The 16,074-nt window shown below is 32.8% G+C and overlaps 1 protein-coding gene across 4 annotated transcripts in view; it reads left to right on the forward strand.

The window, feature by feature from the left end:
* Positions 1–16,074, forward strand: part of PTPRK (protein tyrosine phosphatase receptor type K) — a 572,360-nt gene that overhangs the window by 535,231 nt on the left and 21,055 nt on the right. For 2 of the 4 annotated variants that reach the window (XM_082633381.1, XM_082633382.1), the window contains exons 15-21: positions 2,090–2,250; positions 4,080–4,115; positions 8,381–8,565; positions 10,260–10,347; positions 11,441–11,517; positions 14,268–14,304; positions 15,611–15,708. In XM_082633381.1, the coding sequence (XP_082489507.1) occupies positions 2,090–2,250; positions 4,080–4,115; positions 8,381–8,565; positions 10,260–10,347; positions 11,441–11,517; positions 14,268–14,304; positions 15,611–15,708 (682 nt within the window). The remainder of the gene's footprint in view (positions 1–2,089; positions 2,251–4,079; positions 4,116–8,380; positions 8,566–10,259; positions 10,348–11,440; positions 11,518–14,267; positions 14,305–15,610; positions 15,709–16,074) is intronic. The other 2 variants (XM_082633383.1, XM_082633384.1) reach the window with 1 other exon arrangement.

Here is a 16,074-nt window from a genome sequence, read left to right on the forward strand (position 1 = left end):
AGAGGTTGTATTGGGTTCAGTCAGAGAAGTCTCCCTGATGAGGCAAGACAGAATGGAAGTTAACCAGATACTAGAGGTAAAAAAAACATTGTAGGTCAGAGAACAAATATCCTATAGGTAAGTTTGGAAATGTCCTAGAGGTAAGTTTGGAAAGTGAAGCCTATAGACTAACATATGACCTGCTGATGTGTAATTTGCCCCACACATTCTTTCAAAAAATAGAACCACTTTAAAGAATAAGGAAATTTAACATAAATATTCAGAATCATGTCTTCTCTTTAAAAATAATTTTAAAATGAGAGACTCAACTCTGGGATCAAATGCCAATATTCACTTAGGCAAGTTGCCCCCTAAACTGCTCTCCAGTTCTCTGCAGTCCCCACCCTACCATGTGGTGTCTCATCACTGGCAGCAGCACTATTTATATTCCCTGTGTGAAAACTGTAAGGGTTTTACAGGGTTTTTGCCCCCTAACCTAGATAAAAGAGATAAGAGATCTTTCAGTGAATAGAGCAAATATTGCTACTAAGTGATGGTGGTGGTGACAGTGGTTGTGATGGTGTAGTGGTAGTGATGGTGATGGTGGTAGTTCTTGTTACAGTTTTGTCATTGTTTTCTTATTGATAATATTGTCCTTATCATTATTATTATTTCTAAAAACATTAATGCCATTTCCATCCCTAAAGCCTAGTTTATGACTATCTTACTTAAGTATCAGATCTGCTATGCCAATATATTGAGTATTGTTGGGTATGTACCCCTGAGACCAAGTACTATAATTCTCAAAGAAAAATATCCTACACCTGAGTAGCTCTCAAATCATCAGATTAATTTTCTAAAGGAAAAGCCTTTGGACACAAACACAACTACTAAATGAGTCTTTTTTTTTTTTAGGCATTTGTAGTATATTTACTCTAGTACAGATACTCATGAGAATCAGAAGAATTTGTCTTAGCTAATAATCCAGCAGAGAAATGTTACTCTTAAAACAACTGAAAAATACTTCCAAAGCAACGTAAACTGCTGCCATAAACTTAGAAACATAATCTGGCTACTACAGGCATTTAGAGTTTCTTTATTTCTTTTTAGAGTGCCTTATTAATGTGAGATAAATGTTTTATATGCCTTTTATAGGTTTTTAATTGCATGTTTCATGTGTAACATTCACAAAGAACCAGAATGTATTTCACATCCTTGGTATGTAAGATAAAGATATCAGTGTTTGAGTAGCTCAAAAGTCTAACTCTGCTAATTTCCAAATCCCCTGTGTCATTTGCCTTGCTGCATTCATAAGGCCATTCTGTAGTTGGTACTCTGCCATGGGGTTCTGAAACACATTTTTAGGATTTGACCATGTTTGTCATTCAGTATTATGATCATTTGCATAATACCTCTGCATAGCATTTTCCAAACTTTTCTTAAAGTACTTTTCTTACAAAGTATATAATTTTCCATATATTCCTGAGTATTTGCATTATATCTAGCTGCGGTTGATTCTACAAGTTTCTAGGTTAGGTTTGGATTAATGTTATAAATATATTGCTACATATGTTAATTCTACATGTTGCATTTTTACTAAACAATAGAACAAAGAGTGAAGAATGGGATTTCTTTATCTATTTTAGTTGGATGACTATAGTAAAATAAACTTGAAAAAGTAGTCATGTTATTCCCCCAGAAGAACTTCTAAAAGTTGCTGAAGCGTGTTAATCACCCAGGAGGAAAACCAAAATTGAGCATTAGCTTAAGTTTTCCTTGAGCAACTCTACTAAGGAAGTATTTACTTACTGTTCTAATAAAGTATAGTCATGCTTTATGATAATTTACTTTAATGATAAAATACAAGAAGTGATGAGACATTTGGGTTGACAGCTTGAATGTTGAAATATCCATATGACAAAACAGTTTTATAGCAATAAACAAATATTGTTTGGATGTCAAACTTAATTCCTGAAATTATGACATGTTTTTAGAGTTTCTAAACCAAATCTGTATTCTTATCCTCGGGCTTCCCTGAACTATTTACTGCTGGTGTCAACTCTCCTTCAAGCCTCACACTAAGGTTTCCCTTTGGTATTTGTCTTGGCAGCAAACTTGCTAAAAAACGCAAAGATGCTCTGGGGAACACCCGGCAGGAGATGACGCACATGGTGAATGCTATGGATCGAAGTTACGCTGATCAGAGCACTCTGCATGCAGAAGACCCTCTTTCCATCACCTTCATGGACCAACATAATTTTAGTCCAAGATGTAAGTTCTTCATCAAAATTTTAATCAAAGATTTTTAAAGTTCTTTAGTGTCTCTCTGAATTCAACACATTACCTTTTGAATAGTGAGGGGAAATAAGAAAGAGAGATGGGAAAAGTAGCTGGAAAGAGAAAAAGTGATATAGAATATTATGGAGTTCATCAGAAGGCTTATTTTCAGTCTTGATATTGGATTTAGTTTAACTTCAAACTGTATGAATTTTATTACAATGTTATAAGACATATCCATATACCACTCACCAAATCTTATGTTATTGCTTTAAGTTAAAATATACTTGATTGCCTACACAAAATTAGTTCATGTCAAAGCTTATTTATAATTGTTTTGCCATTTGAGTCTTCCTTTGTGTAAGATAAAGTTCCTTTTGAGATAAGAAATATCATAATTCTTTCTGGGAGTTATTGGCATGGGAAGGTTATTCTATTTAATTATTCTATAGACTCCTGGAGAATTTCAGTAATAAAAAGTTAACCAGGGGAAAGAGGAATCTACATACTCTTAAGTATCTGGTGTGAAGTCCAAAAGTTTACTTGAATTGAGGGATTGGCAGGGAACGGTGAAATCCACCCATTCACCCATCCATATAAGAATTCCTCATGTTGATCTATGAAGGCAGATCTTTTAAAATACTGTCTTTTAAAATATTTCCTCTGAAGTAGTTTACTGCTTCACAATCAATATTATTATCTTCAAATTTTCTATGATTTTTATATCTTGTTCTATAGCACTGTCTTTATTTTATTGCTTTAAGTTAAATTACCTGTCTCTTCAAATTCCCAAGTAAAATTGGTACTTGAAGAAGGCAAATTTTGTTTATCCTTGGCCTTGTGTACACAGAGGCATTTTGTCACAGATCCCAGAGGTATGTTCACCTCAGTTGGGGAAACCCATGTATAAGGAAAGAAGTAAACAATAGAAGTATTGTTAGATAGTATTGTTAGTAGATTATAAACATATGGAATGGTAAGATTGAGAAAATAAAGTATTTGTAGGTTGTATGCATTTATGGCTTTTCAGAAAGGGATTTTTTTCTGAAATGTTCAGCTTGGTGAAAACTATTAGTAATTATTGGCCATCATTTTCCCTGATATATATCTATACCAAATTATTAGTTAGAAATGTTGTAATGAGTCATTTTGGATTTAGTTTTAATAATGATAGAGCTTTTCTGATCTATTTTATTTTCATTTCACTATAAGATAAATGATAGAGAAAAAACATAAAATCTTATTATTGTTGAAAGTAAGTTTTGTTAAAAATATAGATGTATCATCTCTCTAATCACTTGATTTAAAAATTAATCAGTTAAGGATTTGAAAGGATTTTTGCTTCCAAAGCTTTTCTATCTACTGACTGTGTACCTTATTAGGAGGCATGAATTTAGCAGTATAACTATAAATATACACTTATGAACTTGGAGAAGGGATTAAATCTATTTCCCCAAGTTAACTAAAAATATTTATTTGGAATGAATATAAGATAATTACTTCTCTAAGTACCTCACACTTGATAAATCTAAAATACATGTTTGTCCCCCCTAATTTTATAATCTTTATAATGTCATGCTGAATCTTCTTGGCTTTTAAAATTGAAATGACTACTGAAATATAATTATAGATGCACCTTTCCTGGTATTTTGAGATAACCCAAGCTTTGAAAAAGAGAATTTTACCTTTGCAGGTTATAGTAATCAAAGAAAGTTTAATAGATATATTTCTTAAGAAATGATAAATCTATTTTAAAGGAAAAAAAGAGCATAAAATACAACTTTAGGGCAATATGTTCCTTCATGAGCTTTGTTTTCCTACAGTGCCCAATGATCCACTTGTGCCGACTGCTGTGTTAGGTGAGGCCCTAATTCTTTGTCATCTTTTTTTGCATGGATCACCCCTCCTTGCATGGGTTATAGCTTTGTCCACGCAGTAATTATTTACAGCACAGGAAGCAGTTTGATTTCGAAAATATAGTCCTGGTTTTATCAAAGAGAGCAACTGTGGTCAACACAATTAGATCTAGTGCATTTCAAATTAGTAAGGTATGCTTTTTTTTAAACAACATATTCTTTCATTTTTGGTTCTGTTAGATTTGGAGTGAAAGTATAAGGGCCCCCAATATATAACTAATGTTTATATATGCAAGTAAGTAGAATGAACCCAAATGCACACATTTCAGGGGCCAGTGCTACCTGAATAATTAGTTTATATATAAAAATCTACCTGATTTAAAGGGATTTTCTAAATCCCCCTAATTTTATAGCAACTAAAGAACACATTTCCAAGTAAACATTAGGAATGTGTGCATTTGCTTTAGTTTTGTCTTTGTTAAGAATTTATAAATGCAGGTAAAGTTGCTACAATATTGATACGGAGTTTTGCATTCTATGTGCATCTTACATAAGCATTATCTTTCAAAAAATTTAGAATAAGCCAAGATTTACCACTATATAACATCCAAGACAACTGATATTGCTAGTGATGAATAAGACCTTTTCAGCTCTAAAATTAAAATAATGTTTAATCCAATGGGGTATTTAAGAATAGAATGAGTTTCATTTCGATTTGTACTCTATTCCTTGACTAATTATACACCAATGATTCATGACCAGCTTGCTCGTATGTTCACAAGTTGTCTTATCAGTTTGACCCCCCTGCTTCTAATATTTAACATTTAACCAGAGAAATGTAGAAATTGCCAGATAAATGTATCTTAAAAGTTCCCAGTTCTCATGTTTTATATTTAAATTTCTTTGAACATAAAACATTAGCTTATGCATGTTTTTATTATCCATGTATTCAATGTTTAATTATATTTTTAAAATATGTTGGAACAATACAACTAACTCAGTTAAGCAAAATATACCTCTTTTTCACTAAAATAATTATTAAAAATTATAATTTTATAATATAAAGATATATTCTAAAAGAATCTGTCTCTGATTGCACTCTCCCTTTGATGTCCACACCAGTAATGGCAGGGAAGTGAGCTGGGGAATTCGCCCTAAGGGATGGTCTGATCATGTAGGAAGGAGGCAGGAATCATGATCTTTGGGAGGCATCAAATGCCTCTGAAAATGTCATCTTCTGTTGAGTGCTGTAGAATGCTGTCAGCATCAAACTAATAAGTTAAATTCAATTAAGTTACTAAAAACTCAAGGAAAAAGATAGTTACCTCACTGTTAAAATTTCATTACAGTAATATTCAAGGACATGTAGAATTGGGTCTAAGTCTCAGTCCTCTTGTGGACTCACAGTGTGAACTCATGAAAATACCTTTGTCTTTGCTTCTCCATCTGTAAAATAATATAATATTTCTTACCATACCTTTTCCACAGAGCTTAGTAAAAAGAAAAGGAGATAATGTATAAAGTTTAAAAGATTATTGTAATAATTTTCCCCATGAAAGAGGATATTTTTGTTTAAGGAAGGCTAGAGTTAACACAATAGAGTTATAAAATCTGTTCATATAAACAGTCATTGTGCATTTTATTTCACTTTGAAAGTCAAGCTGATTGTTTTTTGTTTTTTATATTTCTTCTTAAAAGCTAAAAAGCTCGTTAATCATACCAGATTTAGAAATGATTTGTTGCATTTTTTCATCATTCTTGGAATCACCATGTTTACAGTTGTTTTGCATCCAGTTGATTTTGTATTTATAAAGCAATTTTTGAAGTCACTTCAAATATTGCTTGATATTAATATCTGCTTACTGATTTAAAAAGAAGTTAGAAATTTTTGTATTGATTCATATTTTTGTTTTTTTGTGTTCTACTGCTTCATTGGGTTAAAGTCCCTATAACTGGTAAGTGTATTACAAAGAACTCTAGGAAACCTTTCCATCAAGGAAATATTTGAAGTTATTCATAAATGTGTGATAAGGATAATGATTAGTACATGTACTCTTACTTCTAGTCACATTATTAGGTAATTTAATGAGGTAGAAATGTATAGAGATGAATAATTCATGTGTGATTATTTAAAAAAATACTGCTCATTGTACTAATGTATTAAAGCTTAATGCAAAACAAAAGGCACTGTCTACTTCATATTGATAATCATGTAAGATTTGGAATATGGGTGAATTCTGTGTTTCTCACTGAGCCTTTTACAAATGTAAATATTCCACTGCTCCAGCAGGTACAACGTGCGCTCTGGGGCTACTTCACAGCGCACTGACTACCTTATTCCAGCTTGGGTCATTGCGTTTTGCCTCCCTGACATTATTCTCTTTACTTCTCATCCTAAGCTTTATATTCTGTGGTAGTGCCCAAATCCGTGGCTTCTGAATTTAATTTTACTGGGGAGATGTATATATTCTTTGTGTCAGTGTATTGATTACAATATTTTAGCAAAGATAGATCAGTTGAGTGTTGTCTCATAGAAAAAATAGGAAACTCTCATAAATCATGTTTGCTAGCAAATGTTTGTGTGTAGAGGGGTGGGAAACCAGAGTAAAGAGCATTAATTCATTTGGGTGTTTTTAGGTCACAACAGAATCCAGCAGAATTTTGTTTTTTTCGTTTTTTTAGTTCAATGTAGAGTTTTAGAAGTAAATTCAAAAAGAAAAAATGCATTCATCCTAATAAGAGAAAGTAAAGTAAATGCAATCAAGCTAAATTATAGAAGCATACAAATCTGATTGTGGGGTTCTTTTTTTTTTTTTTCCTTCTCCAGGAAGAAAAAATGTTTATCATGGGGACAACAATTCATTTTTTGCCATATCCTATTTGTAGAGTTGGTGATAGAACAGGCAAATGTACCAGCACTTGAAATATGTTTAACTGTTAACTAAATATCGTTCTCTACAGTATGCATTATCATTAAAACAAAAGTTCCCCTAAGAGTGTATTTTCTCCTCTGTTAATGAGTATGGCAGTGTAATGTTTTCTTAAGTAACACCCCTTAAAACATTTGTTTTTTTTTTAACATGGTAAGTTTAAATGTGATAACTATAAGCATGCTTCTTCTCATTGTAATGATTAGTACTGTGGTCATTAAAATAATATTTATTTTTCAGAGGTAAAATGTTCTTGTTCTTTTCTTCCTTCTTATGACAGAGACTTAAGAGTTTCTTTTCATTTTAAGCTAACAACACAGTTGAGATGGGGCCTATACTTAAATGTGGGTCGTGAGGGATTTAATGGATTTTAACTAACTGAGTCGTTGAAATATGTATTGAGTGACTGCTTTGCACCAGGCACTAAGAATAAAGAGAAAAATATGACTCCTGTCTCTACATGCTAAGTATTGAGAGTTTAGTGAGGAAAATAGATCAGTAAGTAAATGATTAAAATACATTGTAAGTGAAATGAATGTAGGAGAACAGGAGGCCATGGGAACACAAAGCAGGTGCTTTGTAGCTCAGCCTCGATGGGCCGAGGAAGAATTCCAGAGGAAGTACCTAAATATTTTGCCCCAGAGACATACCCCCATTTCATTTATACAGTTGCCACAAAAGTCAAAATGTATCAGCAATAAAAACACAACAATAATAATAAACCAAGGGAATGGAGATCAACTATAAATACACATGTAATCTGGCTAGCAGACGTAGTGGGCCCAGGGGCTGATTCTGTAGAATGTTCATGTTTCCCAGTCTGGGAGTGTATCGTGGTAAAAAGCCGGAGGTGGAAGGGCATAGTACGGCCACAGGGCAAGAAGAACAGCCCTGTGGGGATGGGTTGCCTAGAGGGAGGTTGGGATATGGGTGGGAAAGAATTTGTTCAATTTAATCAACAATGAAAACACTCTCCAATTGGCAACTTGATCTTCTGGTCCCACTCTATACTGCTCTGACTGCAGGTACAAGAAAAAGTCAGAACTCAGCAAAATCTCCCACTTATAGTTTTTAAAAGTGGATCAGGTATCTCTCTCTACATCTCACAGCATGTATTGTCTTCCTGATATACACATAATATATGCTGACCTCCTACCTTGAGCTGAAGTAAAAGGCTTTGTCTTTATAGGGGTGCTGCCCTAGGTCTATACTATATTTCTTTCCCTTCCTCCTATTATCAGAAAGATCATAAGATCTTAAAATCTTATTTGCATAGATATATATTAAACAAGGTAACTTTGTCTTTTTTTTAATCTTCTGGAATCTGAAAAATGGCAGATGAGAACCACAGTGCTACAGCAGAATCCAGTCGTCTTCTAGATGTACCTCGCTACCTGTGTGAGGGGACAGAATCCCCTTACCAGACAGGACAGCTGCACCCAGCCATCAGGGTAGCCGACTTACTGCAGCACATTAATCTCATGAAGACATCAGACAGCTATGGGTTCAAAGAGGAATATGAGGTGAAAGTTTCAATACTATATTGAATTTCATTTCTAACCATGATACCCAGCGCCATTTAACAGCTTTAACATAGCAAGCAGAGGAATACTCTAGACTGTCTAATCCTTTCTCTGTAAATGTACAATCAAGTGTACATATGAGGAGAGGGGGATAGATGGATTGAAAGAAAAGGGTACTTCCTGGGGATATATCTGGGTCAAAATTCATTTTAAGAAATAAAAAATATTGGATCCCATAACTTATTTGACTGTTATTTAAAAACCACTTTGTTAGACTTTATATTTCCCCCACTCAAAAATCCATAGAAAGATACCTTGAGTCCCATTGTATCACTGCAGGTTCTGCTATTTGAAAGACCTAAGCAGTGGATGCTTTTCTGCCTCTTTGCTTGTTGACCCTCTGTTGAGAAATAAGATCTAGCTTTGTGCCCTAAATATACTACTTGTCACTCTGAGTTTTGTTTTGAGGATTATAGGTTGAGGGGGGCTGGGAAGAAAAACAGAGCACGGAAAATCCAGACAACAAAAAGAAGCCCAAAAAAGGACATGGGACATTCTTCTTTCATCCTTATTGTCCCTTGCTACTCAAACCAAAATACCAAGATTATACTACAAAAGAAGTGATTTAAACTAAACATCCCAATAAACATAATATAGCAAAAAAGAAACAGTTCCTCTGACACTTTTCAATTACTGAGAAATATCAGTCTGGGATGTACAAGAAAGTTCCTCCACCACTATACACACATATGTAAAGTAAAAGAGAACAAGCAGTACTTTACTTTGAAAGACCACCTAAAATACATCTAACTTTGTAAGGAATCTTCTAAACACTACCTTTTATTTAAGATTACTTGTTATACCTTAATTTGGGAATGAGTAAAATTATTTTTGAATTTTGAATGTTGGTTTTAGGTATATGCAGGAAACACTATGCTGTGGTAACAAAACAGTGCAAGGAATTACAATATTCTGCCAGAGCTGGGGTGTTTTTTTTTTTTTTTTCTCATTACATGTATATTCCTGTATATCTCGCTTCAAAGACCGTTGACTCTTTGAAGACCCCATTTCCTGTGTTGAGCAAAGTTTAAGTTTTTCTGCAAAAAGAAATCTATACCCATATTTTAAATTGCTGCATATGGTAATTAAACCAATCAACAATTTCATCTGTTCCAAGATTCTTGGAGACAGTGGCTCTTTTTAATTTCCATATGGTCTCTTGTAGAGACTCAGTCCTTTCCACGATCTTCAAAGAAAATGAAATGTGATGTATTGCACACGATTTAATGAATAATTATGGGAGAAAACAGGTTTTCTTTTCCCTGTTAGAAATGCTAAAGGAAGCATACTTTTGAAAGATGCTCATTAAAAGTAGTTTTGAAGTTTCTGATGCTTCCTCTAGTTCCATCTCACAAAGTTATAGTGATCTTAAATTTGAAATACTTTCAAGGTCCTTTTTTTCCCCCAAAGTTGTTTCTTGTCCTTAATTTGAACTCAGTCCAATCCAAGATGAACAAGTAGGAGTCCAACAAACAAGCTTTGAGGTCTGAAAATTGAACTTGTTTACTGCTGTAGTACTCCCTTCCTCCCAGAGAAGATGGCTTTTACTATTTTGGTCTTCAGAACAGACAGACCTGATTCAAGATAAGGAATTAAATTCAGTGTGCTTGTTAATTTTTTTTTTTTTTTTCTAGAGCTTCTTTGAAGGACAGTCAGCATCTTGGGATGTAGCTAAAAAAGATCAAAATAGAGCAAAAAACCGATATGGAAACATTATAGCATGTAAGTTCTCTTACAATTCTTGGTGAATGTAAATACTGTGTGTAGAAGATAAAGAGTAATTTGCAATTCCTCCTTATATGGTTTTAAACTTTAAAAAAATCCCAGAGGGTGACACATCTGTTCATAAAATAATCTATTTAATATTAAAACAGCATTGGTTATTGGGAGGGATTCAGAAATTGCCATCATCCTCATTAATTAATTGACTCAGACTCTTCACCCTGTGGAGATAATGTGCCGCTTGATTTTTTGTTTGCACATAAATGTATGGGGGTGTCATTAACAGCTGAAAATATTAGAATAACAAATATGAGGGATTTTTTCAGTGATAAGTTGCTATAACTCTTCCACCAAACATATTCAAGGTGGGAGTGTTATTCTTTCCATATACCATATTTCCTTTCTTGGAGCTAGTGCCTGAACCCCAGGTGTTCCATGTTACTTATCATAAGGGACTTCCTCCTCATGAAGTCTTTACAATGTATTCATGAGATAAATAAACTGATTATCATATGAAACCAAAGGGGCAGTAAGAAAAGTAACAGATAGTTTAGCTTGTAACTAACTGCTGATTTACTTAGACCACTTTATTCTCAATTTAAATTATTTTACACTGTCTTTTGAATACATCAGAATTTAACTGTGACTCTCACAAAATAAGTTGAGAGCAGGGGTTCGAAATTCACTCCCTAGTTCTGTGGCTCATTTGCTGTAAAGTACGGGGAGAAAAGATCCCACCCATATAGAATCATGCCTAACAAGCAAAATTAGGAGATAAGGCAAGTTCAGTTCTTTAGAAAAATTTATGACTCAAATGATAATTTATCAGACATTATCATGTCCCATAAAAGCTTCCTGACTATAAATGCTAGTCATTGAAGCTTTATTAACAGAATATTATCATTGTAATAAGTAATGAGCTCATTAAAGTTCTTGCATTTCTTCAAATGACTGGTATCCAAGGAAATTTTGAAAGTATATTATGGATAATCAGTTGTTAACCACTGAATTATTTTAAGTCTCTACTAGGGTCATTGTGTTCAGAACAGGGGGAAATTTTAATAGCTTTTATTTTATCCTTTAAAAAATTTAGATGATCACTCCAGAGTAATTTTGCAACCTGTTGAGGATGATCCTTCTTCAGATTACATTAATGCCAACTATATAGATGTAAGTATTTTTATCCTTTAGTATGCCCAATTTGTTGGCTTATATATGCAAATCTTTTTGCTTGTTATTACCTATAAAGCGATTGCTAGCTTTTTAAAATAAAGAACAAACTGTACACTTTTCCTTGTTCTACGTCCTAGTACTTACTGACGTTGTTGTGCTTTCTTTCACACCTGACTTTGGTTTGGGCTGTAGATTTGGCTGTACAGGGATGTAAGTACCACTATATGTAAATAACAGCACCCTATTATAAATATTTAATGTTAACTGCTCAATTACAGTTACTACTAATGCTTACTACTAGTTATCTCTGCATGCTTCCCCTAATTAGCCTCATACAGTGTACCTATGTTCATTTTTTTGTAACTCCTTTACATGTGTAAAGATCTATTTTACCTCTTTCCCCTTTCTATGTTTAGAAAAACAGGACCATTTTTAGCTTTTGACAATTTATTATGTACTCGAGTTTTATTTGTTGACGGTTTCTGTTTCTGGTTTTTATTCCTTACCCTTCCCCAAACATATGTGAGAAGCTGGATAGTATGATGTGTATTAGTGTTTCTGAAATTTTACTTTTTTACATTTGACTTCTGATGTTAAAAATGGGTAGGGAGACTATTTTGTGGTGTGTGGTATTGGTTTGTAAAGTATTGAAATTACTTAGGCAAAATAATTCCTAAATTGCATTTGTAAAATACACATATCACACATATATATTGAATCATACAAATGAAAGTTTGTTTTGATCATACATTCTGCTGTTCAGTTTTGGTTACAAACATATTACATGTAAATTCTTTATTTAATGGAAAGTAATTATCAAATAAAATAAAATATTAAGGAGGCAATATATTACATTACATATAAGAAGGACAGGCTCTGTTCATACTTCCTGGTTCAAAATCACACTGGAAATTGTGAGAATGTTGATTCATCTCTCTGTGCCTCAGTTTCCTCATCTTTACAGTAGGGGTAATAATAATACCACTAAACTCATCATTTTGTTGTGAGAATTAAATGACGTATTTCATGTTGAGCATTTAGCACAATGCCTAGCACATATTAAGCACTCATTAAACTTAAGCTATTTTTTAAAAAAAATAATCCAAACCTAGGTATGCTGAAATTAATTAATTCTAAATATGCATTAATTGTAAGGCAAAAGATAGAAATATCAAGTATTGCAGCATATATGATACATTTTTAGTTATATAAAAGATATGAAAATGAGGACCCAACTTTTTCTAATTTCTATAAATAGGAAATAATTTTTATCACATTTATTAAGCTCATATTTTACTGTTATTTTGTGAATTGTCATTATTTATATATTTGAATTAATGAATTTTATGAAGTATAGTCTCTGAGTATATTGGTTAAATTTCTGATCATCATTTTACTCTCATTCAATATTTTGAATTTATCAGACATCTCAACATGGAAAACTAACCTTAACGGTCTACTCTCTAGAATAAAAATATCAGCAGTTCTCTGACATATTTGTACTTGTTCTTACCTATTTAGTTTAACCTTGGTTTTCTGCCAAGACCCTGGCAGGACATTTGGTCCTATCCAAAACATCCATAAGACATTTGGTCCATGCCAAATGGTCCTTGATATTTCGTCCTGTCCAAAACGTCCATGGAGACATTTGGTCCATGCCAAAAGTCCTTGATATTTGGTGCCATCCAGAACCATTTGGCATGGACCTAGTAAGCTCATGCACATTTTAGATAGAACCAAATTTTAAGGACCTTTCAGCATAGACTAAGTGTCTTATGGACATTTTGGACACAACCAAGGGATCCTGTAAATATCAAGAACCTTGACATGGACCAAATGTCTTACGGATATTTTGGTTAGGACCAAATGGTCTGCTAACTCAGGCTTACTAAAGCCCTTTGCTCAAGACACAACAAAGACAAAGCTTAACCTTATTATACCACTAAGATTTTTGCTATTCATGGTCTTTTGGAATTCAAACCAGTTGAAAGCAGCTAATAACTTATCCCTTATCTGGAATAATTTCTTTATTGAAACAATATTAAGTGCTTAACCACATAGAACTCAAGGCACACTATAAAAAGAAAGAAAAAATACTAAACCTTTTGTTCAGGATAAGATGCATTTTTTAAAAGATTTATTTCCCTATATATGTGTGTACCTATAATTATGTGTGTGTAAATTAATATTATCAGCACACACAAAATAGTTTTGGCAGATTCCTGAACATATTATAGAACAGAAATATTCTCTAAAAAATCTCAGCAGGACTTTGACTTGGTGCACACATGCATTGTCCAGCTCTAACATTGGAATGTTCTGTTATTTTTTTATGGTTCTAATATGTCGTTGTCTATTTGTAATGCAGTGTGTTGTACTTTTGGATGATAAAATAAGAATTAATATTTTTGAACACAATTTTGCCGGGAATGAATGACTAAAGATTAACATGAAGGCATAAACATTTTAGTGAAACCAAACAAAATCTATGAAGTTATTTCCTAGCAAACAAAACTCAATTATGTAATATATATTTTAATCAGAGTCCTTAAAATATTTAATTTTTGCTTTATTTTTACCTTTCAGATAACCTAGGTTTGAGAAGTGAACTATGAGTTCACTACTCATTTCTGGACTTTTTACTGTAACTTAATCTTAACAGGTGGTTGTCTTCATCTTTTTATGCCTTCATTCATTTATTTCTGACACTGATATAAAATGATGACCAATTTGTTCTCCTATTTTAGGGCTACCAGAGACCAAGCCACTACATTGCAACTCAAGGTAAAACTTTGCCTTTTTAAATGTAATACAGTAACCAAACTTGCTTAAATCATCCATGTGATTTTTTTTGTAATTTTATCTGAATTAACTGAAAAAAAAAGATCAGCTTTTCTGCTTAACACTGCTTTTTATTCATTTGTATAATACAAATTGTTTTCTCTGTTTAAAATGTATATAAATTAAACCTTGATTCATTTTTTTAATTAAAAGTAAAAGAGAAGCTGCTGGTAGTTTTGAGATTTGGTTCTTAGTATCGTGATGTCCCAGAACACTAGTCAACAGGGATGGGCAGAGAAATAACTTATTTTTTGATGAAAGCAAGTTAGATCTCATCTTGTGTAAGGTGCCTGTTTTCTTGCAACAGAGTCTGTCGGCCTGGCACGTAATAGTACCCAAGACCAACACTACTATAATGAAATACTGGACTGTCTTGCAACAATTTTTTAAAAGTCAAGAATAAGACAAAACAAAGGGCTAAAGGGAACTTAGTCAAGTTCATTCTTCGTGGAAAATAAGAAGACAGTAAAGAAATCTTGTTATAGTGGCACACTGGGAAATAAAAATATACTAACAATAACACCAAAACTACTCTAGTTATCTCCCGAAACTGACCACTGGCCATCAGAAGAGATACCTGCACATCTTATTTTATAAAAGAGGAAAGTAAAACAAAAGTTAATTTGCCCTTTTGACAGAGGTCATTTTCTGAGTGTTTTTCACATATCTTTGGTGTAATTGAGTTTAATTATAAACTCTTTACAGTTAGAAAGATCATCCATGCTGAATAATATTCTGGTTTCATGGTATAGGGTAGAGGAGAGCCCAGTAGCTGCTTTTGCAGTTCAGAGATGATAGTGTAAGATTAGAATGTGTCTTTATATGTATGATAGTTCTTCATTAACCCCTAAACATGCACTGTTTATAAATGATGTGTGTATATTTAATTGGTAATATGTGCTGTTTGGTTGATGGTGGTGTAAGACTGCCTATTTTGACATGTACATGAAGATGCATTAAAATAACTTAGAGACAGATATAAGTACCCTAAAAACTAGTGATTTCTTCTTCTGAATTTGAAAACATAGAAGGCAAATTGAAACAAACAAACTTGTACATGCCTCTGTTTTTGCCTTTAGTGTGAATTTAGATATGAACTGAATTTAAGTACTTTTAGTGACATTTTGTGTTAGACCTTTAATTTTTCTTCTTTGGGTCATTTAGTTTATATTGCTTTTTATCTTGTCTAAACTTCTTAATAATTACAAAATTTCTCTGATAACGTAATATTCAAATTAATTTTTTATAGGCCCAGTTCATGAAACAGTATATGATTTCTGGAGAATGATCTGGCAAGAGCAGTCTGCCTGCATTGTGATGGTTACAAATTTAGTTGAAGTTGGCCGGGTAAGAGGCACAAAAAAATCTGTGTGTCACAGAGTATGACTGTAAGTTGAATAGCAAAACATAACACACTTAAAATAGAATATCATTCAATTGTTTGAAAAAAAATTCTTAGGCATACCATTTCAAGTGAGTGCTCCTAAGTGAGTGTTTGATTGCTGACAAATTATTTCTTATTTAATAAATAAAATAATAAAATAAAATAAGCTTTGATTTTATACTAGAATCTAATTGCATTATCAGGCTTGTATGTTTTTATGAAATTGCACAAAATCTTTCTATTTATTGCGTAACAGATTATTTTATCTCATTTATAGATTTTTATAGTCTTTTAATTGTGACCTGAAGAGTTATCACTGAAATTAAATC

Source organism: Mesoplodon mirus (assembly GCF_964341445.2).
Source record: "Mesoplodon mirus genome assembly, chromosome: 10".
NCBI lineage: Eukaryota > Metazoa > Chordata > Mammalia > Artiodactyla > Ziphiidae > Mesoplodon > Mesoplodon mirus.